Here is a 27,128-nt window from a genome sequence, read left to right as displayed (position 1 = left end):
ATCCAATTATTTAGTAGCTACTATCTTGTCTCATCGCTACAACTCCCGTACGGACTCGGGAAAGAATAAGGTTGAAAGTCATGCGTCCTCCGATACACAACCCAACCAAGCCGCACTGCTTCTTAACACAGCACCATCCAACCCGGAAGCCAGCAGCACCAATGTGTCGGAGGAAACACCGTGCACCTGGCAACCTTGGTTAGCGCGCACTGCGCCCGGCCCGCCACAGGGGTCGCTGGTGCGCGATGAGACAAGGATTTCCCTACCGGCCAAACCCTCCCTAACCCAGACGACGCTAGGCCAATTGTGCGTCACCCCACGGACTTCCCGGTCGCGGCCGGTTACGACAGAGCCTGGGCGCGAACCCAGAGTCTTTGGTGGCACAGCTAGTGCTGCAGTACATCACCCTTAACCACCCGGGAGCCCGGGGGTTCAGATTTTGCAGCTCTTTCAGAACATCAGCTATCTGGATTTGAAGGAGAAATTGGGGAGGCTTGGGCGAGTTGCTGTGGGGGGTGCAGGGCTGTTGGCCGGGGTAGGGGTAGCCAGGTGTAAAGCATGGCCAGCCTTAGGAAAATGCTTATTGAAATTCTCAATTATCGTGGATTTATCGGTGGTGACAGTGTTTCCTAACCTCAGTGCAATGGGCAGCTGGGAGGAGGTGCTCTTATTCTCCATGGACTTTAGTGTCCAAGAACGTTTTTGAGTTTGTGCTACAGGATGCAAATTTCTGCTTGATAAAAGTTATCTTTAGCTCTCCTATCTGCCTGTGTATATTGGTTCCTAACTTCCCTGAAAAGTTGCATATCACGGGGGCTATTCGATGCTTATGCAGAACGCCACAGGCTGTTTTTGTGCTGGTCAAGGGCAGTCAGGTCTGGAGAGAACCAAGGGCTGTATCTGTTCCTGGTTCTAATTTATTTGAATGGGGCATGCTTATTTAAGATGTTGAGGAAGGCACTTTTAAAGAATAACCAGGCAACCTCTACTGACGGATTCCTTCCAGGATACCCGGGCCAGGTCGATTAGAAAGGCATGCTCGCTGAAGTGTTTTCGGGAGCGTTTGACAGTGATGAGGGGTGGTCGTTTGACCGCAGACCCATTACGGATGCAGGCAATGAGGCTGAGATCTTTGTTGAAAACAGCAGAGCTGTATTTGGAGGGAGAGTTGGTTAGGGTGATATCTATGAGGGTGCCTGTGTTTACTGCTTTGGGCTTGTACCTGGTAGGTTCATTGATAATGTGTGTGAGATTGAGGGCATCAAGCTTAGATTGTAGGATGGCCGTGATGTTAAGCATGTCCAAGTTTAGGTCACCTAGCAGCACAAGCTCTGAAGATAGATGGGGGGCAATCAGTTCACATATGGTGTCCGGAGCACAGCTGGGGGCAGAGGGTGGTCTATAGCAAGCGGCAACGGTGAGAGACTTGTTTCTGCAAAGGTGGATTTTTAAAAGTAGAAGCTCGAGTCGTTTGGGTACAGACCCGGTGTTACGCACGCCTCTATGAAGAGGGAACGCAACACCCTGCTACAACTAAACTCTCTGTGAATTGAAAAAGGTATGGACTGTAGGTGCGAGTAAGGATGACAACAGACAGAATGTGGTACCGTTTACAAGGACTTTATTCCTTCACACGGTAATATGGGGAAAAGGGGCTGGACGGAACCAAAGCAAAGAAAGTAAATCTCAAAGCCCCCCCCCCCTCCTATCTTACCTGCCTACCCACTACTTACCTAATTTAGCACCACCTGGTGCCCTAACCAAAATACAGGGGGTGGTCCACCCAGGTCTTACCTAGTGTGCCTAGACAGCGAATATGCTACGGGTATGTGTATGCCCGCGGGCCTCTTGCCTAAGCACTCCCTAGGTGCCTTCCACTTCCCCCCTGGGAACAAATGAAACAGAATATTAAATAATTTTCACAAACAAACTAAGAAACAAAGGACATCAAATAAGCTCTATCTGAGCAACAAACTCACAAAACATACCAACTCTCAGCAATGACCTCCCAGCAAAATTCTCTAGCAAAATCTCTGCAATGACCTCCCAGCAAAACTCTCTAGCAAAATCTCTGCAATGACCTCCCAGCAAATCTCTCGAGCAAAATCTCTCTAGCAATGACCTCCCAGCAAATCTCTCCCTCCTGAACAGAACACTGGCTTTTATATAGCTTCTGAAGGAATGGGTAATTGGAGACAGCTGCGTCTTGACGAGGGGGCGGGGTCAGCTCTCCAATTAGCCATGGAGTCGACCAATCAGCTGCTTGAGGGATTTCAGGAAGCCATTTCCTGAAATAAACACATGCAAATACACAAACTACAACACATAACCTGGGGAACGTAACACCCGGATAGTAAGACAGAACTCTGCAGGCTATCTCTGCAGTAGATTGCAACAGCCCCTTTGGCAGTTCTATCTTGTCGTAAAATGTTATAGTTAGGGATGGAAATGTCAGGGTTTTTGGTGGTCTTCTTAAGCCAGGATTCAGACACGGCTAGGACATCCGGGTTGGCAGAGTGTGCTAAAGCAGTGAATTAAACAAATTTAGGGAGGAGGCTTCTAATTTTAACATGCATTAAACTAAGGCTTTTACGGTTACAGAAGTCAACAAATGAGAGCACCTGGGGAATAGGAGTGGAGCTAGGCACTGCAGGGCCTGGATTAACCTCTACATCACCATAGGAACAGAGGAGGAGTAGGATAAGGGTATAGCTAAAGGCTATAAGAACTAGTCGTCTAGTACGTCCAGAGCAGAGAGTAAAAGGAGCAGGTTTCTGGGCGCGAAAGAATAGATTCAAGGCATAATGTACAGACAAAGGTATGGTAGGATGTGAATACAGTGGAGGTAAACCTATGCTTTGAGTGATGATGAGAGAGATATTGTCTCTTGAAACATCATTTAAACCAGGTGATGTCATCGCATGTGTGAGAGGTGGAACTAATGGGTTGGATAAGGTATATTGAGCAGGGCTAGAGGCTCTACAGTGAAATAAGACAGTAATCACTAACCAGAACAGCAATGGACAAGGCACATTGACATTAAGGAGAGGCGTGCGTAGCCGAGTGATCATAAGGGTCCAGTGAGTAGTGAGGCTGGTTGGAGACAAGACGATTCAGACAGCTTGCGGGCCAGGGATAGCAAGCTAGCAGATGGGCCTCAGAGGGACGTCGCGACGGAGGAAGTCTGTTTATATCTTTTCGTGCGTTTACATCGGAAGAAAATTCTTGATGGATTAGTAGGGTTCCGTTTAGTAAAGGGGGCCAGTCCAATTGGCAAAAATAGGTATAGTGGCCCAAGAAATTGGCTAATGGACCTCTTCAGCTAACAGCCGATATGCTCTAGACCGCTAGCGGGCCGCGGCTTGCAGATGGGCATTCCGGGGACGTCGTGACGGAGGAAGTCTGTTTATAGCCTCCTCGTGCAGAGCCTTCTCGTGCGTTTACATCGGAAGAAAATTATTGATGGATTAGTAGGGTTCCTTGTGGTAAAGGGGACAGGTCCAATTGGCAAAAATAGGTATAGTGGCCCAAGAAATTGTGCAATGGACCTATTCAGCTAACAGCCGATATGTTCTAGACAGCTTGCGGGCCGCCGATAGCAGGCAGGCAGACGGGCATTCAGGGGACGCCGCAACGGAGGGGCCAGTTGAATAACCCCCTCGGGCAGATTACGTCGGTAGTCCGGTCGTGAAGGGCTGGTGGGTCTCCGCACCAGCAGTAAAATGTGTCCAGGCCAATTGACAAAATAGGTATTGTAGCTGTTGTTCGATCGGGTTCAAGTCTGGGCTCTGGCTGGGACACTCAAGGACATTCAGAGACTTGTCCCAAAGCCACTCCTGCGTTTTCTTGGCTGTGTGCTTAGGGTCACCCAAACTCCCCGGCTGGAGAGTTTGTGTGATGAAAGTTGGACAGAGGATTTCGAAATCTCTGTGCAAGAAACACTTTGAACGAACTTTGAACAAAAAATTATGTAAGGCTATTTTCTGGCAATTGTGCCAGATGTTTATAAATGGCCTATTTGCGAGATTGACGTAGGCTACTGACTAAAATCTGGGTTTAGAATTGCAATTTAACTTCGCCATTGTTTGCTGAGCTAGATGCAGGTAGCTTATAGCCACTGACAAGCCCAACATCGAATTTCAAGGAAAAGTCCACAATGAAACTGACATTAAGTGTTTTGCGAAAGAGCTGTGACCATGATCACAATGGATAACTTTAAATTGAATTAACTAAACATGGCCATGAATCATTTCATAATAACAACAACAACACACAGCGTTCTAGGCTGTTTATTACATCAGTTTGCCAGCTCCAGGTAGGCTACACAAGTGGCACAAATTGATTTACAATGACTACAGTGATATTGTATTTATTGTATCAAATGGTAGATTACAGTAGCCTACAATGGCATAGAAATGAATAGCCAACAGATGAAAATGTACCCTATCATTCTCCACATTTAATGTATTTGTAAGTGTGATCTTTGTGGACTCATCTAAAAGAGCTGTAGTGAGCCTAAAGTTGTTTTCCAATGCTTTGTCGCTGTCATATCAGTTCTAGCGCGTTGATGTTTCATGGAAAAAGGGTGTCTCCATAATGACCAATCTAAATAGCCTACCAACAACTGGTCAAAAAAAGTTGTCACGACGTGCGTGCTGCTCTGTATCTGTAGCTGTGTTTGAATACTCATAATAACCGCACTAACCATACTATTTGTGACACAAATTGTTAATGTGCAGTATGCTTATTGGTCATAGTATGGATATAGTTATTCTTTTTCTTTTTTCTTTAACTAGGCAAGTCAGTTAAAGAACAAATTCTTATTCTTGTTTACTGAAATGAACTAATAGTATGTAGTATATACTCATTAAGTATGTAGTATACAGTATGTTATTATGGGTAAACGAACACAGCTCGTGACTCAGCTGGCTCTGCTGCAGCACTCTCTCAACCAGTGCTCTCTCAGTGCACACACACCCCCGACCCTCCCCCTCCCCACCATTTACTCACTCACTCATTAACAGCCTGCTCACTGCCTGATAGTCAGCAGCAAGTAACAGTGAAATATATAGTTTTAAAAAAAATACAAAAGAGAGAAATGCCATGGCGCCCGTAGTGTAATTTAGAAGTAGCTCACCAATACATTTTCACCCACGACATCGTTTTCAGCGTAGCCTAATTTCGTCTGAAAACCAGGAAAATGGCAACACTGCACAAAAGAGTGTAGCAAGATGGCTGCGTCCCATGAGAGATGAAAACATGGGGCGCCTCTCCACACCTATAGGTCAGGGGAGAACTGCATGTCCGCTGGAGCCAAACATACAGTACGTCTCTCTATCTTGCGTGGTCCCCAAACTTGAAGGTTAAAACCGTGAGGGTTCCCGGTGGACAGGCAGGTCACACAGACAACTAAGACAAACCCTCAGTGCCGCAATACAGTACTGGTCAACCAAACCGAGTATCTCCCAGGTTGGTACACTGTCACAAGTAATCAAAACAAGGACAAAACTCAAACGAGATGGCACAAGCCAAACCGAGTGGGGGGGACAGCATAGCACCCAGATGGAGAGGCTAGCTGCTCCAAGCTATTGGAAAAAAAACAAATAAAAAACTTTAACTGGCGCGTGCCACAGTTTGGGAACCACTAATCTATACCACTAACTCTGAATTTCTAATAAAATAAAAGAATTTCCTACAAACTCACTACTCCCATCACTCCCACCCAAAATACCACCCACTCCCCATTCCAGTGCAACCTCTGACCCTGTCAAACAACCTCTCCTTTTGTTCAACCGTTTCCTCTGTCATACAGCCATTACTCATTCCAGTACCATGTTAAGAGGAATTCAATCCCATATGCCCTAATCTCATCCTAGATAACATAACTTCCTCCCTTTTGCTCCCATTATTTGACAGTATCCTGCGTACAGATTTCCTTGTAAGAAAATCCTCTCTGGAATGAGCCGAGAAAAGGAAGAGGTGGACTTCTTCTTCTGTGGTTTTTATATGGCAATTGGCAACCAACTTTAAGGTACTGCCACTAACTGGACTGGAGTGTGAACCAGAGACAGTGAAAGTCTAAATCCTACCCAATATTATTGTTTCCCGAAGGAAACCAAGTACATAATAAAATACTACTACTACTTCCCCAGCAGTTCACTTAATCCTTGCACTTTTTATTTTCATTTGAATTTAACTAGGCAAGTCAGTTAAGAACAAATTCTTATTTTCAATGACGGCCTAGGAACAGTAGGTTAACTGCCCGTTCAGGGGCAGAACGACAGATTTGTCAGCTCGGGGGTTTGAACTTGCAACCTTCCGGTTACTAGTCCAACGCTCTAACCACTAGGCTACCCTGCCGCCCCATTACTATTCCAATCTAATAACAATCTCTCCCTTTCCCTCCCATATTTCTGGCACTGAAATAGAGCGTGTTCCACAGTCTCCATCTCCTCCTGACAATGATCACACCTCACAGTCGGATGTTTCCCCACCACTTTCAATGTACTATTTAGCCTTGTTTCCTCCCTTCTCTCTCGGCCCGAGGACCTCCCTGCACCCACCTTTTCCTAGATCTTATACAGGTGTCTTTCATTTCCCTCCCTTATCCACAAATCTTTCCATTTGTTTTTAACCCCTGTTTTTATTAACCCACTGGCTTCTACTTCACTGATTAACAGTTCTATCTCAACATGAAGATGTTTTAGAGCCTGCTTGGCGATAACATCGACCTCCTCATTCCCCTCTACTTCTGTAACCAAGAGGAACATCACAAATACCCACATCTTTTTCACCCTATACAAGCACTGCAAAACCTCACACAATACATCCTTTCTGATCTGAGACACAAATTAATTTAAGCTCAACAGTGCTGCACAGGAGTCAGAGCACATGACTACCCTGTTTGGCCTCACTTCCTCCACCAACTCCGCAGCCAATAGTTTGGCCAATAACTCCTTTGTGTAAAAAGATCAATTATCCGTTGCTCTTTTTATCACTTCCACCTTAAACTCAGGAACATTAAAGCTGCACCTGTCCTCCCTGGTTTAGGGTCCTTACATCCATCTTTTAATATATTCAATAAAGCATAGTATTGTGTTTTTAAATGTTCACATACAACTGAATCTACTCCTCAACAGCTTCTTCCTCAGCTTAGGTAAATAAGGTATTTCTGTTTTTTACTTTTAATACATTTGCAAACATTGCTAAATACCGGTTTTCACTTTGTCATTATGGGGTATTGTGTGTAGATTGCTGAGGATTTTTATTTATTTAATCAATTTTAGAATAAGACTGTAACGTAACAAAATGTGGAAAAGGTCAAGGGGTCTGAATACTTTCCGAAGGTGCTATATATAGCATTTTCAATGCCATTCTATCTGCCCCTCACTTCATTCCTGACAAGCAATGCATCATATTCAATATTTTCTTTCCATTGACAACTACTCTGACACTAATATGGTCCGCCCATGTCATTCGAGTGTCAAACCAGACACCCAGGAACCTAAACACCTTCCTCTCCAGATTCCTTCCATACAGCTTCAAGTAAATTTCCTCCCCAACCTTCCTTCTAGAAGAAAACAGTGTGTTTTTCCAATTGAGAACTGGAATCCCCCCCCACCTGAGGGACCACCGCTCAACTTCACTAATCGCTTCATGAACTCTTCTGGCTGTATGAATAATATTTCTCCCTCTCTTCCACAGTGCCCTATCATCTGCAAATAATGACATCCCAATATCAGATCTCAACTTGGAGAATACATTGTCAGTGATAATGAAGAATAACAAAGGACTAATGACACTTCCCTGGGGGGTACCATTATCTACCTCATAGCTTTCTGACATAAATCTTTCCACCCTCACTTGTAATGATCGCCCAAAAATGTAATCCTTTATCCAGTTATAAGCCCTTCCTCCAACCCCCATGATATTCAGCTTGATAAGTAGGCCTGCCTTCCACATCATATCATAGGCCATTTCTACATTGTAGAAAACGGCTACCATCACCTCCTTATTTAGCTGTCCTAATGATCCTCCTTACTACTGCTTGTGCTTGTTTATTCTGAATCAGGTGCTGGTAATTATGGGACCGTTTCATCATTCTGAAAGCCCTGTTCCTACACTTCACTGCTTCTCTACATTCTTTAGTCCACTACGGACCCGAACTCGGGTCTGTAGTAATGCCTCTAACACTGAGAATCAGTGCCTCATACCGCTGCGCTACTCGAGAGGCCCTCGAATGTAGGCATTTTTGTAGAGAATTCTAGCTAACTAGCTACCGGTGGTTCATACTAGTTATATAACCATGCACATTGTAGTCAAAATCTCGCATTATTGCCACCTGCTGGAGTGCAGTGCAACGGAGTCTACTGCATATTGTGATACCTCTTGATGTACTGTGAGTCATTATGGAAGGAGAAGGGCAAAGGGGATACCTAGTCAGTTGCACAACTGATTTGCATTCAACCGAAATGAGCTGTCTGATGCTAGCATTTGATATCTCTAAAACATTTAAATGATTGAATTCTCTTGTTGTAAAATGGAGCCCAAAAGGGAAATAGTTCTGACTATCATCCCACACCCAACTGTAGGTAATGTTCAAACTCATTTCTGTTTCATCTCCGAACCAAAGCGTGATTCCTGTCTGGCTCATCCTCATTGTGGTTAACTATTTTTAACTATTTTAACTATTAAAACAACAAGAACACTGAGTGTTAAAGTAGCATTTGATTTCTCTCAGAGCTGTTGTGGAAGGAAGAGCAGTTTATGGCCTTACCGTACCTTTCTGAAGTAGACCTGCATTTCTGGTTCAGAAAAGATCTGGTATTGTGTAACAAATGCAAGTAATGATCTCCCTGCCTCCCTACAGGCACACAGAAAATATGTCTGATCATTCTCAACCAGCCATTGGAAAAAGACAGTCTTCACACACTCTGGAGTAAAGGTATTCATCTTGTAGCTTTTATATTCATTAGTGTTGGGCACCAACATTGATCATTCATATGATACCAATAATATTGTTTTTTCTTTCCTCTTAGCTTACACTATTGTGAAATAAAGCATACATGACCGTTGCACAAAACTCTTTCTCAGACCTTCGTGCAGGCTATCAAATCAGCATACTTAATTGCCCTGCTGATGGCCCATCAGAGGTGGATGATTTGAGATTGGTTGGCTTCCAGAATATTCACACCTGGCCGTTTGGCCAATTAGCAGTTGTCTGGACTCAGCAGAGCTGTGGGGGTGAATACTGAAGTGAACATTTACACCGGTTTTATTGGTATCTTGATCTTTCTTGGTATCTTTCCATATCAGTGCTCATCTATACTAATAATCAGATTCTAAAATGTATCCTTTAGTGTAAAGTTAAGACAGCATTCTTAGGTCTGTACTGATATGGCTGTCTCTAAGCCAACCCTCCTCTTGGAGTGTCTTTCCCATTGCTAGGTCTGTACTGATATGGCTGTCTCTAAGCCAACCCTCCTCGTGGAGTGTCTTTTCCCATTGCTAGGTCTGTACTGATATGGCTGTCTCTAAGCCAACCCTCCTCTTGGAGTGTCTTTTCCCATTGTTAGGTCTGTACTGATATGGCTGTCTCTAAGCCAACCCTCCTCTTGGAGTGTCTTTTCCCATTGTTAGGTCTGTACTGATATGGCTGTCTCTAAGCCAACCGTCCTCTTGGAGTGTCTTTCCCCATTGTTAGGTCTGTACTGATATGGCTGTCTCTAAGCCAACCCTCCTCGTGGAGTGTCTTTTCCCATTGTTAGGTCTGTACTGATATGGCTGTCTCTAAGCCAACCCTCCTCTTGGAGTGTCTTTCCCCATTGTTAGGTCTGTACTGATATGGCTGTCTCTAAGCCAACCGTCCTCTTGGAGTGTCTTTCCCCATTGTTAGGTCTGTACTGATATGGCTGTCTCTAAACCAACCCTCCTCGTGGAGTGTCTTTCCCATTGCTACAGACTGTTGCTCCAACTCCTATCCTTTTGTTGGGGGTATGTTTTGAATCTGTGCTTGAGAGTGGGAAAGTTCCTATAGAGAAGGGCGCTACATTCCTTATCACGGTGTGTTTGCCAGTACACACGCTCTTGTGACACACGTGTGTGTTTAAAACAGAATATTTCTCTCTGCTGAATGCATTGGTTATTTTAAACAAGGTGCTTAGAGAATGCTTCTATTGCTCCTATGCAGTCTTTCCCCATGACACAAAAACAGACTCCTTAATAAAGCCACAGATTCAATTTGAATAGCATTAATAAATTGGAAAACGGAATGCTTCAAATTCCCCAAAATACGAATAACATTAAAAGTTGGATCTGGGGACCGCATATTTTGTTTTTGGGTAAAATTAGAAAGGAGTTTTTTAAATTCCTATTGTTACACATGCATTATGTTTGGGAGCAATAGGAAATAAAAAGCAAAAAGTTGTTTGCACACAAAACAGATATATACATCTTAGCAAGATTCATCCACCTCTTTCAGCTAAGCAAGGTCTCTCTCTCTCTCTGTAGCTCTCCTGCGGGCGTGTGCAGATGGTGCGGCTAACCACCTGTATGACATCACCGCTGGACAACAAGACAGGTACAAGTAGCCACTCTGTGTGTTTGAATATTTCTCTCCTTCCTAAAGGACAGATACATTAACTCTGGGGTTCTCAAATGTTTTGGGTCTGGGCACCCCTTTTGTGATAGCAAATTCATCAGGGACCCCATCATAATCAGAACACAAGAGAATGCCAAGAGTGTGCAAACCTGTCATCAAGGCAAAGGGTGGCTATTTTGAAGAATCTCAAATATAAAATACAACACTTTTTTTAGTTAATACATGATTCCATATGTGTTATTTCATAGTTTTAATGTCTTCACTATTATTCTACAATGTAGAAAATAGTAAAACCGGCTCGGTCCTCCCCTCCCGCTCCGTGGCTCGACGACTCATTGCGAGCTCACAGAACAGGGCTCCGGGCAGCCGAGCGGAAATGGAGGAAAACTCGCCTCCCTGCGGACCTGGCATCCTTTCGCTCCCTCCTCTCTACATTTTCCTCTTCTGTCTCTGCTACTAAAGCCACTTTCTACCACTCTAAATTCCAAGCTTCTGCCTCTAACCCTAGGAAGCTCTTTGCTACCTTCTCCTCCCTCCTGAATCCCCCCCCCCCTCCTCCCTCTCTGCAGATGACTTCGTCAACCATTTTGAAAAGAAGGTCGACGACATCCGATCCTTGTTTGCTAAGTCAAACGACACTGCTGGTTCTACTCACACTGCCCTACCCTGTGCTCTGACCTCTTTCTCCCCTCTCTCTCCAGATGAAATCTCGCGTCTTGTGACGGCCGGCCGCCCAACAACCTGCCCGCTTGACGCTATCCCCTCCTCTCTTCTCCAGACCATTTCCGGAGACCTTCTCCCTTACCTCACCTCCCTCATCAACTCATCCCTGACCGCTGGCTACGTCCCTTCCGTCTTCAAGAGAGCGAGAGTTGCACCCCTTCTGAAAAAACCTACACTCGATCCCTCCGATGTCAACAACTACAGACCAGTATCCCTTCTTTCTTTTCTCTCCAAAACTCTTGAACGTGCCGTCCTTGGCCAGCTCTCCCGCTATCTCTCTCAGAATGACCTTCTTGATCCAAATCAGTCAGGTTTCAAGACTAGTCATTCAACTGAGACTGCTCTTCTCTGTATCACGGAGGCGCTCTGCACCGCTAAAGCTAACTCTCTCTCCTCTGCTCTCATCCTTCTAGACCTATCGGCTGCCTTCGATACTGTGAACCATCAGATCCTCCTCTCCACCCTCTCCGAGTTGGGCATCTCCGGCGAGGCCCACGCTTGGATTGCGTCCTACCTGACAGGTCGCTCCTACCAGGTGGCGTGGCGAGAATCTGTCTCCTCACCACGCGCTCTCACCACTGGTGTCCCCCAGGGCTCTGTTCTAGGCCCTCTCCTATTCTCGCTATACACCAAGTCACTTGGCTCTGTCATAACCTCACATGGTCTCTCCTATCATTGCTATGCAGACGACACACAATTAATCTTATCCTTTCCCCCTTCTGATGACCAGGTGGCGAATCGCATCTCTGCATGTCTGGCAGACATATCAGTGTGGATGACGGATCACCACCTCAAGCTGAACCTCGGCAAGACGGAGCTGCTCTTCCTCCCGGGGAAGGACTGCCCGTTCCATGATCTCGCCATCACGGTTGACAACTCCATTGTGTCCTCCTCCCAGAGCGCTAAGAACCTTGGCGTGATCCTGGACAACACCCTGTCGTTCTCAACTAACATCAAGGCGGTGGCCCGTTCCTGTAGGTTCATGCTCTACAACATCCGCAGAGTACGACCCTGCCTCACACAGGAGTACGACCCTGCCTCATCTCCCGTCTGGATTACTGCAACTCGCTGTTGGCTGGGCTCCCTGCCTGTGCCATTAAACCCCTACAACTCATCCAGAACGCCGCAGCCCGTCTGGTGTTCAACCTTCCCAAGTTCTCTCACGTCACCCCGCTCCTCCGCTCTCTCCACTGGCTTCCAGTTGAAGCTCGCATCCACTACAAGACCATGGTGCTTGCCTACGGAGCTGTGAGGGGAACGGCACCTCAGTACCTCCAGGCTCTGATCAGGCCCTACACCCAAACAAGGGCACTGCGTTCATCCACCTCTGGCCTGCTCGCCTCCCTACCACTGAGGAAGTACAGTTCCCGCTCAGCCCAGTCTAAACTGTTCGCTGCTCTGGCCCCCCAATGGTGGAACAAACTCCCTCACGACGCCAGGACAGCGGAGTCAATCACCACCTTCCGGAGACACCTGAAACCCCACCTCTTTAAGGAATACCTAGGATAGGATAAGTAATCCTTCTCACCCCCCTTTAAGATTTAGATGCACTATTGTAAAGTGACTGTTCCACTGGATGTCATAAGGTGAATGCACCAATTTGTAAGTCGCTCTGGATAAGAGCGTCTGCTAAATGACTCAAATGTAATGTAAATGTAAAAACCCTGGAATGAGTAGGTGTCCAAACTTTTGACTGGTACTGTATATATATATTTTTTTATATACACTACATGACCAAAAGTATGTGGACACCTGCTCGTCGAACATCTCCTTCCAAATCATTGGCATTAATATGGAGTTGGTCCTCCCTTTGCTGCTATAACAGCCTCCACTCTTCTGGGAAGGCTTTCCACTTGTTGTTGGAACATTGCTCCGGGGACTCGCTTCTATTCAGCCACGAGCATTAGTGAGGTCGGGACACTGATGTTGGCTGATTAGGTCTTGCTCACAGTCGGCATTCCAATTCATCCCAAAGGTGTTCGATGGGGTTGAGGTCAGGGCTCTGTGCAGGCCAGTCAAGTTCTTCCACACCGATCTCGACAAACCATTTCTGTATGGACCTAGCTTTGTGCACAGGGGCATTGTCATGCTGAAACAGGAAAGGTCATTCCCAAAACTGTTGCCACGAAGTTGGAAGCACAGAATCGTCTAGAATGTCATTGTATGCTGTAGCGTTAAGATTTCCCAGCCCCAGACCATTATTCGTCCTCCACCAAATTTTACAGTGGCACTATACATTGGGGCAGCTAGCCCTCTCCTGGAATCTGCCAAACCCAGATTTGTCTGTCGGACTTCCAGATGGTGAAGCGTGATTCATCACGCCAGAGAACACGTTTTCTCTGTTCCAGAGTCCAATGGCGGCGAGCTATACACCACTCCAGCCGCACTTTGCTGCTCGGCCATGGAAACCCATTTCATGAAGCTCCCGATTAACAATTATTGTGCTGACGTTGCTTCCAGAGGCAGTTTGGAACTCATTAGAGAGTGTTGCAACCGAAGACAGACGATTTTTACGCGCTACTCACTTCAGCACTTGGAGGTCCTGTTCTGTGAGCTTTTGTGGCTTACCACTTTGCGGCTGAGCCGTTGTTGCTCCTAGACGTTTCTACTTCACAATAACATCACTTATAGTTGACCGGGGCAGCTCTAGCACGGCAGAAATTTGACGAACTGACTTGTTGGAAAGGTGGCAGCTATGGAGATTGCATGGCTCTATGCTTGATTTTATACACCTGTCAGCAACGGGTGTGGCTGAAATAGCCGAAACCACAAATTTTAAGTGTTGTCCACCTACTTTTCTGTATATATATATACGGACCCCCATATTTCCCAAACTGACACTTTCCAAAATCCTCTTCTCTCTTTATTTTTCTTGTTCTCTCATCTAGTTTTCTTCCAGACTACATCAGTGGGGACTTTGATTCTATTACTGCAGAGGTCAAAGCTTTCTACACAGAGAAGGTGACACACACACACACACACACACACACACATACACACACACACAGCGTGCGATTGTATTCAGAGCCTAGGGTACATAAGTGTTTACTGTTTGAAATGGAGATGACACCCTGAGTGTTTGAGAGACGAGGAGTAGGCACCCAGCCATGATGACTCAGCCATGATGAGTCATGTAAATAGCAGCGTTCTATGTCATCTAGGAGAATGAGCCCAGTTTAACACTGATCACCCATTATTCACTGTATGCATTAAATTATGGTAGTGATATTAGAGGTACATCGCTCTGGTTCTTTACACCCACAGTACTCTGCTCCTTCTAATCAGAGACTGACTTGAACAACTGGCCAGTCACTATGTAGAGAAAAGAAAACCAATAAAAAACACATGACCTTCCAGTATCTACCTGGATTATGTTATGGTAATGTTAGAGATAATAGAGTTGGATTTATTCTAATGTTGCTCAGAGAATCACAAGCTATGGTAATGTTAGAGATAATAGAGTTGGATTTATTCTAATGTTGCTCAGAGAATCACAAGCTATGGTAATGTTAGAGATAATAGAGTTGGATTTATTCTAATGTTGCTCAGAGAATCACAAGCTATGGTAATGTTAGAGATAATAGAGTTGGATTTATTCTAATGTTGCTCAGAGAATCACAAGCTATGGTAATGTTAGAGATAATAGAGTTGGATTTATTCTAATGTTGCTCAGAGAATCACAAGCTATGGTAATGTTAGAGATAATAGAGTTGGATTTATTCTAATGTTGCTCAGAGAATCACAAGCTATGGTAATGTTAGAGATAATAGAGTTGGATTTATTCTAATGTTGCTCAGAGAATCACAAGCTATGGTAATGTTAGAGATAATAGAGTTGGATTTATTCTAATGTTGCTCAGAGAATCACAAGCTATGGTAATGTTAGAGATAATAGAGTTGGATTTATTCTAATATTACTCAGAGAATCACAAGCTATGGTAATGTTAGAGATAATAGAGTTGGATTTATTATAATATTACTCAGAGAATCACAAGCTATGGTAATGTTAGAGATAATAGAGTTGGATTTATTATAATATTACTCAGAGAATCACAAGCTATGGTAATGTTAGAGATAATAGAGTTGGATTTATTCTAATATTACTCAGAGAATCACAAGCTATGGTAATGTTAGAGATAATAGAGTTGGATTTATTATAATATTACTCAGAGAATCACAAGTTATGGTAATGTTAGAGATAATAGAGTTGGATTTATTATAATATTACTCAGAGAATCTGAAGCTATGGTAATGTTAGAGATAATAGAGTTGGATTTATTATAATATTACTCAGAGTATAACAAGCTATGGTAATGTTAGAGAATAGGGTTGGATTTATTCTAATATTACTCAGAGAATACCCCAGGAATATGTGCAATGCCGTCGGGGATACGCCAAATAAAAATGGGATTCATATTTTAAAAAATTAAACACATTTTCAAACAGTCCATTTATATTTTCCAACTGGGCTATACATTTGGGGGAGTTTTTTTCTCGCCTGAGTAGCCTGTTCATTGCCAAAAAATAACTTTTAACCATCTAGGGTTCAGCGAAATAACAACACAATGTCAAATACAGTAGCCTAGTCAAATAATTAACATCCAATCACATTAACCATTACTCTCTCGCAGGAATTCCACTAATGGTTGTCGTAGAATATCTAATCAAAAGGAAGAGAGAGTGCAGATTCTTTCAAACAACACTTTATCATAAGATTTGCAAAAATGGTGTATCAACCTCCCACTCAAAAGTGTATAGTTGAAAAGCTCAACAAACAGTGCCGGTTCCATGCTTTTATAGAGAAAATACATAAAAACCCTTTCTGTATACGTGGCAGTCAGCAGATAGTGTGTAAAATGTCAATCATTGTCTGTGTAAACTTAAGATAGCACAAACACTATATCATACTCCTTTCTGCAAGGTTCCATACATGTAACTTTCTGTAGATAGTAAACCCACAGGATTTTACATGCTGCGGTTGCACCCAAACGTCTCTTAGCTGTAAAGCCCATTCTTATGACTAGGTCACACCAATACAAGTTTGTATCAGGTTAGAATAAACACTAGCATTTAACAAGAGGCTATTCTTTAAGCAGTAAAACACGGGATAGCATGACAAATTGTGTACTTTTCCATGACATTTCCTCCCTTTTGAGTCTAAGTCTCAGCCTAATAGAAAATGACTTACAAGCATTTCCATTAAACAAGCATTAACATGAGGGAAAATAAAATATTTTCTTACACTTAGTACATTACAATTGTGAATGACCTCTGTTGTCATTGAGTTTCAACACTTCATAGAGTGCAATTCATTCTCAGAAAGGGGAAAGAAACATGAATTCAAACATCAGTACATACTTTATCACCACACACAAGGCAATAGCTTCGTTGAGATTATCCATATTGCCACAGGGTCACCATGACGGTAGGCCGTTAACTCTACTTTGGGAGCACCATTTACAGAACCCCCGCCATGAGCATGACCTATGGACAAGCAGCACCCATAACACCAAATAATGACCAAACCCATCCAAACGAATTCCAATCACCACTGAGCTCTTTCAGATGTAGAAGCTTGCCGATACAGTAGGCAAGTTACCCTCACCCTAGGGTATGAATGTACAGCGATGGTCACCTATCATTTGGCACACTCTTATGCAAGCATTAGTCTCCGTATGTACTTAGCCTCCAGCTACGAATACATTTTGCACAATTAATCATTCTATTTAACCTGTCTAGGACTAGCGGAATCCCTCGCTAACCCCTCGCCAACAACCAATGAAATTGCAGGGCGCTAAATACAAATCAACAGAAATCTCATAAATCAAATTTCTCAAACATACAAGTATTAGGCACCATTTTAAAGATAAACTTCTCGTTAATCCAGCCACAGTGTCTGATTTCAAAAATGCTTTACAGCGAAAGCTCCACAGATGATTGTTAGGTCACTACCAAGTCACAGAAAAACCCAGCCATTTTTCCAGCCAAAGAGAGGAGTCACAAAAAGCACAAATAGAGATAAAGTTAATCACTAACCTTTGATGATCTTCATCAGATGACACTCATAGGACTTCATGTTACACAATACATGTATGTTTTGTTCGATAAAGTGCATATTTATATCCAAAAATCTCATTTTACATTGGTGTGTTATGTTCAGTAGTTCAAAAACATGCTGTGATTTTGCAGAGCCACATCAATTCACAGAAATACTCATTATAAATGTTGATGAAAATTAAAGTGTTTTGCATGGAACTTTAGATACACTTCTCCTTAATGCAACCACTGTGTCAGATTTTTAAAAAAACTTACGGAAAAAGCATCATCTGAGTACGGCGCTCAGAGCCCAAACCAGCCAAAAGAAATATCTGCCATGTCAACATTAGTCAGAAATAGCATTATAAATATTAACTTTCCTTTGATGATCTTCATCAGAATGCACTCCCAGGAATCCCAGTCCCACAATAAATGTTTGATTTGTTCGATAAAGTTAATCATTTATGTCCAAATAGCTTCTTTTGTTGGGGCTTTTGGTAAATAAATCCAAACACGGGTTCAGGTTCAGCCGAACGTCGGAAGAAAAGTTTAAAAAGCTATTACAGGTCGTAGAAACTTGTCAAACTAAGTATAGAATCAATCTTTAGGATGTTTTTATCATAAATGTTCAATAATGTTCCAACCGGAGAATTCCATTGTCTGTAGAAAAGCAATGGAATGAGAGCTACCTCTCATGTGAAATGCGCTTGACTGAGATCGAGGCTGCTGCCAGACCTCTGACTCAAACCCCTCTCATCCGGCCCCCCTTCACAGTAAAAGCCTGAAACAATGTTCTAAAGACGGTTGACATCTAGTGGAAGCCGTAGGAAGTGCAAAATGACCCATATCCCACTGTGTATTCGATAGTGGCTCAGTTCAAAAACTACAAACCTCAGATTTCCCACTTCCTGTTTGGATTTTTTCTCAGGTTTTTGCCTGCCATATGAGTTCTGTTATACTCACAGACATCATTCAAACAGTTCTAGAAACTTCAGAGTGTTTTCTATCCAATACTAATAATAATATGCATATATTAGCATCTGGGACTGAGTAGGAGGCCGTTTACTCTGGGCACACTATTCATCCAAAAGTGAAAATGCTGCCCCCTATCCCAAAGAAGTTAACCTCTATGGGATCGGTGTCCCCCCGCGGGACGATTGAGCTAATGTGATTAGCATGAGGTTGTAAGTAACAAAAAAAATCTCAGGACATAGACATATCTGATATGTGCAGTACTCTTAAATTCGTGTTAATCTCACTGCACTGTCCAATTTACAGTAGCTATTACAGTGAATAAATACCATGCTATTGTTTGAGGAGAGTGCACAAGTATGAACTTGAAAATGTAATAATAATAAACCAATTAATAAACCAATTAGGCACATTTGGGCAGTCTTGATTTAAAATTTAAAAAATACAGATATGCAATGGTTCATTGGATCAGTCTAAAACGTTGCACATACTACCATCTAGTGGTAAAAATCTAAATTGCACCTTGGCTGGAATAATACATTATGACCTTTCTCTTGCATTTCAAAGACGATGGTACAAAAAAAAAAGTTTTTCCTTTGTGTTATCTTTTACTAAATCTAATGTGTTCTATTCTCCTACATGAATTTCACAGTTACACAAACTTCAAAGTGTTTCCTTTCAAATGGTATAAAATATATGCATATCCTTGTTTCAGGTCCTGCGCTACAGGCAGTTAGATTTTTGTATGCCATTTTAGGAAAACCTTTGGAAAAAAGGGGTCAGATCCTTAAGAGGTTTTAACATGTAATGCGCCAAATCCACAAAATACCTCAGCCAATTCCTAAGGGAAAAGATACATTTCGATGGGAGTTAAAATAGTTCACAATACTTGAGCCTCTTTCTGCCCACAACTTAAATTCAGTCAGTAACATGGACCCAATGCTATTGAAATGACCAGTAAATCCCCCAAATAACCCAATTATAATGGTTTGTTGTCTTAACATCTGGTACATAATAAGGACACAATTACCAGAAAATAACCTTAAAGTTCATCCAAGTATTTATTTAGCAGTCATATAGTAGAATCGACACTCTTACTGCGGGAAAAAACTAATTTTCAAGCCATATGTGCTATTTTATTTAAATGTATTAACCGGATCGAGAAAATCCCATAAGAGTTTATAGTTTCATTGGTTAGGGTAAATGAATTCCCCATACTTTCATGTCATCAATTTAACAAATATTGCCCCTACACTCACTTTTCGAATGACCAATCGCCCCACACACTACGCTTTGGGTATTTTTCTGCTACCCCTGCAATATCCATGCTGATAACAGGTGTCAAACCTGCCGTCCAAGCAGACGTACACATTCTATCAATATCAAATCTAACCTAATCACATTTTATTAGTCACATACACATGGTTAGCAGATGTTAATGTGCGTGTAGTGAAATGTTTGTGCTTCTAGTTCCGACAGTGCAGTAATATCTAACAAGTAATCTAACAAATTCACAATGACTACCTTATATACATAAATGTAAAGGAATGAATAAGAATATGTACAGTTGAAGTCGGAAGTTTACACTTAGGTTGGAGTCATTAAAACTTGTTTTTCAACCACTCCACACATTTTTTGTTAATCAAATCAAATGTATTTATATAGCCCTTCGTACATCAGCTGATATCTCAAAGTGCTGTACAGAAACCCAGCCTAAAACCCCAAACAGCAAGCAATGCAGGTGTAGAAGCACGGTGGCTAGGAAAACTCCCTAGAAAGGCCAAAACCTAGGAAGAAACCTAGAGAGGAACCAGGCTATGAGGGGTGGCCAGTCCTCTTCTGGCTGTGCCGGGTGGAGATTATAACAGAACATGGCCAAGATGTTCAAATGTTCATAAATGACCAGTATGGTCAAATAATAATAATCACAGTAGTTGTCGAGGGTGCAGCAAGTCAGCACCTCAGGAGTAAATGTCAGTTGGCTTTTCATAGCTGATCATTAAGAGTATCTCTACCACTCCTGCTGTCTCTGGAGAGTTGAAAACAGCAGGTCTGGGACAGGTAGCACGTCCAGTGAACAGGTCAGGATTCCATAGCCGCAGGCAGAACAGTTGAAACTGGAGCAGCAGCACGGCCAGGTGGACTGGGGACAGCAAGGAGTCATCATGCCAGGTAGTCCTGAGGCATGGTCCTAGGGCTCAGGTCCTCCGAGAGAGAGAGAAAGAGAGAATTAGAGAGAGCATACTTAAATTCACACAGGACACTGGATAAGACAGGAGAAGTACTCCAGATATAAACAACTGACCCTAGCCCCCCGACACATAAACTACTGCAGCATAAATACTGGAGGCTGAGACAGGAGGGGTCAGGAGACACTGTGGCCCCATCCGATGATACCTCCAGACAGGGCCAAACAGGAAGGATATAACCCCACCCACTTTGCCAAAGCACAGCCCCCACACCACTAGAGGGATATCTTCAACCACCAACTTACCATCCTGAGAAAAGGCTGAGTATAGCCCACAAAGATCTCCTCCACGGCACCCAGTATGGGGGGGCGCCAACTCAGATAGGAAGATCACATCAGTGACTCAACCCACTCAACACTCAAGTGACGCACCACTCCTAGGGACGGCATGAAAGAGCACCAGACAGCCAGTGACTCAGCCCCTGTAATAGGGTTGGGGGCAGAGAATCCCAGTGCAAAGAGGGGAACCGGCCAGGCAGAGACAGCAAGGGCGGTTCGTTGCTCCAGAGCCTTTCCGTTCACCTTCACACTCCTGGGTCAGACTACACTCAATCATATGACCCACTGAGGAGATGAGTCTTCAGTAAAGACTTAAAGGTTGAGACTGAGTTTGCGTCTCTCACATGGGTAGGTAGACCATTCCATAAAAATGGAGCTCTATAGGAGAAAGCCCTGCCTCCAGCTGTTTGCTTAGAAATTCTAGGGACAATTATGAGGCCTGCATCTTGTGACCGTAGCGTACGTGTAGGTATGTACGGCAGGACCAAATCAGAGAGATAGGTAGGAGCAAGCCCATGTAATGCTTTGTAGGTTAGCAGTAAAACCTTGAAATCAGCCCTTGCCTTGACAAGAAGCCAGTGTAGGGAGGATAGTACTGGCATTTTTTTGGTTCTAGTCAGGATTCTAGCAGCTGTATTTAGCACTAACTGAAGTTTATTTTGTGCTTTATCCGGGTAGCCGAAAAGTAGAGCATTGCAGTAGTCTAACCTAGAAGTAACAAAAGCATGGATACATTTTTCTGCATCATTTTTGGACAGAAGGTTTCTGATTTTTGCAATGTTACGTAGATGGAAAAAAAGCTGTCCTTGAAACAGTCTTGATATGTTCGTCAAAAGAGAGATCAGGGTCCAGAGTAATGCCGAGGTCCTTCCCAGTTTTATTTGAGACGACGGTACAACCATTAAGATTCATTGTCAGATTCAACAGAAGATCTCTTTGTTTCTTGGGACCTAGAACAAGCATCTCTGTTTTGTCCGAGTTTAAAAGTAGAAAGTTTGCAGCCATCCACTTCCTTATGTCTGAAACACAGGCTTCTAGCAATTTTGGGGCTTCACCATGTTTCTTTGAAATGTACAGCTGTGTGTCATCCGCATAGCAGTGAAAGTCTTATGTTTTTGAATGACATCCCCAAGAGGTAAAATATATAGTGAAAGCAATAGTGGTCTTAAAACGGAACCTTGAGGAACACCGACATTTACAGTTGATTTGTCAGAGGACAAACCATTCACAGAGACAAACTGATATCTTTCCGACAGATAAGATCTAAACCAGGCCAGAACTTGTCCGTGTAGACCAATTTGGGTTTCGAATCTCTCCAAAAGAATGTGGTGATCGATGGTATCAAAAGCAGCACTAAGGTCTAGTTAACAAACTATAGTTTTGGCAAGTCGGTTAGGACATCTACTTTGTGCATGACATAAGTCATTTTTCCAACAGTTGGTGGACCTGACTCACTTACACCAGCTCTATCAGGAGGACAACATTTTTTGGGGAAGCTTGTGGAAGGCTACCCGAAACGTTTGACCGAAGTTCAACAATTTAAAGGCAATGCTACCAAATACTCATTGAGTGTATGTAAACTTCTGACCCACTGGGAATGTGATGAAATAAATAAAAGCTGAAATAAATCATTCTCTGTACTATTATTCTGACATTTCACATTCTTAAAATAAAGTGGTGATCCTAACTGTCCTAAGACAGGGAATTTGTACTTGGATTGATGTCAGGAAATTAGTTAAATGTATTTGGCTAAGCTGTATGTAAATATCTTACTTCAACTGTACATATAAATATATAGATGAGCCATGGCCGTGCGGCATAGGCAAGATGCAGTAGATGGTATAGAATACAGTGTATACATATGAGATAAGTAATGTGGGATATGTAGACATTATTAAAGTGGCGTTATTTAAAGTGATACATTTATTAAATTGGCAAGAGATTTGAGTCTGAATGTTGGCAGCAGCCACTCTATGTTAGTGATGACTGTTTAACAGTCTGATGGCCTTGATATGAAAGTTTTTCAGTCTCTCGGTCCCAGCTCTGATTCACCTGTACTGACCTCGCCTTCTGGATGATAGCAGGGTGAACAGGCAGTGGCTCTTTTTATCCTTCCTGTGACATCGGGTGCTGTAGGTGTCCTCGAGGGCAGGTAGCTTGCCCCCGGTGATGCGTTGTGCAGACCACACTACCCTCTGGAGATCCTGCGGTTGTGGGCAGAGCAGTTGCCGTACCAGCCCGACAGGATGCTCTCGATTGTGCATCTGTAAAATGTACTCACATAACCAAGCTGTGTTCAAATACCCATACTAATATACTATATGCTACATGCTTAATGAGTATATACTATATACTATACTATTAGTTCATTTCAGTACACTGTAACCAAATGATAACCTTTTAGTTGAGCTTTGCATGTCTAGGACCATGTCCCAGGACTGCCTGACATGAGGACTCCTTGCTGTCCCCAGTCCACCTGGCCATGCTCCTGCTCCAGTTTCAACTGTTCTGCCTTACTATTATTCAACCATGCTGGTCATTTATGAACATTTGAACATCTTGGCCACGTTCTGTTATAATCTCTACCCGGCACAGCCAGAAGAGGACTGGCCACCCCACATAGCCCGGTTCCTCTCTAGGTTTCTTCCTAGGTTTTGGCCTTTCTAGGGAGTTTTTCCTAGCCACCGTGCTTTTACACCTGCATTGTTTGCTGTTTGGGGTTTTAGGCTGGGTTTCTGTACAGCACTTTGAGATATCAGCTGATGTACGAAGGGCTATATAAATAAATTTGATTTGATTTGATTACTGGAAGTTAATGCTTTTGCTTTGCAGCCTGTTGCTAGCATAGCAAATTACTAGTTAGACATTTTACTACTTTGTGTTTTGGAAATTCTGACTGTTTAGAGCACACACTGCCCTCTCTGATACAGTGCCCTACACTAATATTGGCATCCTTGGTAAATATGAGCAAAACGGGCTGTTAAAAAAATATAAATTTGCTGTTTATCCTCTTGGTCTTTCATTCAAAAATCAAACCTTTAATTGAAGTAAAATGATTGAAAAAAAATGTATGTGAAATAAATATTTTTCTCACAATTATTGGCACCCCTAGAAATTGTTATGAGTAAAATCTAACTGCAGTATATTCCCATTCATGTTTTTTTAATGTTTTTAAGTTCACCTGAGTGATTAGGAAGTGGTAAGCCATGACATCCTGTTTCACCGGGGTATAAATATGAGGTGACACACAGGCCAAGTTCCCATAGTCATCCATCACTATGGGAAAGATTCAAGAATATAGTAATGATGTGTGACAAAAGGTTGTTTAACTGCACAAATCAGGAAATGGCTATAAGAAAATAGCTCAAAGTTTGACAATGTCCACTATCAGGGCAATAATTAAGACGTTTAAAGCAACTGGAGATGTTAACAATCGGCCTGGAAGAAGACTATTGACCCCATGCACAGTGAGGAGGATGGTTCGAGTGGCCAAAAAGTCTCCAAGAATCACAGCTGGAGAATTGCAGACGTTAGTTGGGTCATGGGGTCAGAAAATCTCCAAAACTACGATCAGATGCCACCTACTTAACATAACCACTAGGGATGTCCTTATCTCATCGCGCACCAGCGACTCCTGTGATGGCCGGGCGCAGTGCGCGCTAACTAAGGTTGCCAAGTGCACGGTGTTTCCTCCGACACATTGGTGCGGCTGGCTTCCAGGTTGGATGCACATTGTGTTAAGAAGCAGTGCGGCTTGGTTGGGTTGTGTATCAGAGGACACATGACTTTCAACCTTCGTCTCTCCCGAGCCCGTATGGGAGTTGTAGTGATGAGACAAGATAGTAGCTACTACAACAATTGGATACCATGAAATTGGGGAGAAAAAGGGGTAAAAACAAACAAACAAACAACAAAAAAACATAACCACTAGTTATTTGGGAGGGTTGCCATAAAAAAACCTTTGCTGTCATCAACAACAAATTCAAGCGCCTACAGTTTGTCAAACTTTCAATGGGACAGAGTTCTATGGTCAGATGAGACCAGCATATAGCCTTTTTGGAAACAAACACCAGAGGTGGGTTTGGCGTAGACAGAAAGATATCCATGCAGAAAAGTACCTCATCCCCACTGTATTTGTGTGCATTGTGGATCTCCATTAGCTGCTGCAAAATTAAGCCAGTTTGTGAAGTATGGTGGTGGATCTTTGATGTTCTGGGGCTGTTTTTCTTCTGTTTTTCTTCCAACTTTCTTCCAAAGGCCCGGAGATTCTGTATGGAGGAATGGTCTCAGATCCCAATTTTTTCCACAGCTCATTTTGCTCATATTTACCAAGGGTGCCAATATTAGTGGAGGGCACTGTATATGCCAATTTAACCATTTTCTAAGGTAGTGATACCCAATTCCCCAGAGTGTAGTTATAGTATTTGTGCCTTTTAATTGGTAACGGTTTTGATACCTTGTATTAGAAACAATACTGGAAGTTCTGCCAATTTATTACTGGAGAATGTGTTCAAAATGACGCATCCACTCACTGACACTCCCGGCAGGTCTGAGGTGGGTCCCTCTCTGCTCCGTTTTAGTTGGAGTGTGTGGTACCCTGAGTCACGTCTAACGGCGCCCCTGCCGCAATTTAACCTCGGTCCCCTGGGAACAATCAGCAAGCGTAGTTAGCATCCCACCGCTGTCAACAATTTGTTGTGGAATATCTAATCAAAGGGAAGAGAGACTGCAGATTCTTTCAAACAACACTTTATCAGAAGATTTGTAAAAATTGAGAACCAACCTCCCACTCAACAGTGCATAGTTGAAAAGCTCAACAAACAGTGCCGGTTCCATGCTTTTATAGAGAAAATACAGTGGGGCAAAAAAGTATTTAGTCAGCCACCAATTGTGCAAGTTCTCCCACTTAAAAAGATGAGAGAGGCCTGTAATTTTCATCATAGGTACACTTCAACTATGACAGACAAAATGAGAAAATTAATCCAGAAAATCACATTGTAGGATTTTTAATGAATCGATTTGCAAATTATGGTGGAAAATAAGTATTTGGTCAATAACAAAAGTTTATCTCAATACTTTGTTATATACCCTTTGTTGGCAATGACAGAGGTCAAACATTTTCTGTAAGTCTTCACAAGGTTTTCACACACTGTTGCTGGTATTTTGGCCCATTCCTCCATGCAGATCTCCTCTAGAGCAGTGATGTTTTGGGGCTGTTGCTGGCCACCACTAACATTGAGTGGCTGCTGCCAAAACCTTTGATCATTGTTACTCTAACTTCCGCGACGCATATTTTTATTTTATTTTTTATTTTATTTCACCTTTATTTAACCAGGTAGGCTAGTTGAGAACAAGTTCTCATTTGCAACTGCGACCTGGCCAAGATAAAAGCATAGCAGTGTGAACAGACAACACAGAGTTACACATGGAATAAACAATTAACAAGTCAGTAACACAGTAGAAAAAAAAATGGGCAGTCTATATACAATGTGTGCAAAAGGCATGAGGAGGTAGGCGAATAATACAGTTTTGCAGATTAACACTGGAGTGATAAATGATCAGGTCATGTACAGGTAGAGATATTGGTGTGCAAAAGAGCAGAAAAATAAATAAATAAAAACAGTATAAAAAAAGTATGGGAATGAGGTAGGTGAAAATGGGTGGGCTATTTTCCTATAGACTATGTACAGCTGCAGCGATCGGTTAGCTGCTCGGATAGCTGATGTTTGAAGTTGGTGAGGGAGATAAAATGGAAGCAGTCTATATAAGGCCCTGCCCCGCCCTCCTTTCGGAAAAGCTGACCACGACTCCATTTTGTTGATCCCTGCCTACAGACAGAAACTAAAACAAGAGGCTCCCACGCTGAGGTCTGTCCAACGCTGGTCCGACCAAGCTAACTCCACACTCCAAGACTGCTTCCATCACGTGGACTGGGATATGTTTCGTATTGCGTCAGATAACAATATTGACGAATACGCTGATTCGGTGTGCGAGTTCATTAGAACGTGTGTTGAAGATGTCGTTCCCATAGCAACGATTAAAACATTCCCGAACCAGAAACCGTGGATTGATGGCAGCATTCGCGTGAAACTGAAAGCGCGAACCACTGCTTTTAATCAGGGCAAGGTGACTGGTAACATGACCGAATACAAACAGTGCAGCTATTCCCTCTGCAAGGCTATCAAACAAGCTAAGCATCAGTACAGAGACAAAGTAGAATCTCAATTCAACGGCTCAGACACAAGAGGCATGTGGCAGGGTCTACAGTCAA

The 27,128-nt window shown here is 43.0% G+C and overlaps 1 protein-coding gene across 6 annotated transcripts in view; it reads left to right on the top strand.

Moving 5' to 3' along the window:
- tpk1 (thiamin pyrophosphokinase 1) overlaps nucleotides 1–27,128 on the top strand; it is an 84,085-nt gene that overhangs the window by 16,562 nt on the left and 40,395 nt on the right. For 4 of the 6 annotated variants that reach the window (XM_046292674.1, XM_046292668.1, XM_046292669.1 and 1 more), the window contains 3 exons: nucleotides 8,870–8,944; nucleotides 10,510–10,579; nucleotides 14,212–14,284. In XM_046292674.1, coding sequence (XP_046148630.1) covers nucleotides 8,870–8,944; nucleotides 10,510–10,579; nucleotides 14,212–14,284 — 218 coding nt within the window. The remainder of the gene's footprint in view (nucleotides 1–8,869; nucleotides 8,945–10,509; nucleotides 10,580–14,211; nucleotides 14,285–27,128) is intronic. The other 2 variants (XM_046292672.1, XM_046292671.1) reach the window with 1 other exon arrangement.

This window comes from Oncorhynchus gorbuscha, linkage group LG12 (genome assembly GCF_021184085.1).
Source record: "Oncorhynchus gorbuscha isolate QuinsamMale2020 ecotype Even-year linkage group LG12, OgorEven_v1.0, whole genome shotgun sequence".
NCBI classification, from domain to species: Eukaryota; Metazoa; Chordata; class Actinopteri; order Salmoniformes; family Salmonidae; genus Oncorhynchus; species Oncorhynchus gorbuscha.
This window is presented reverse-complemented; position numbering and strand designations above follow the sequence as displayed.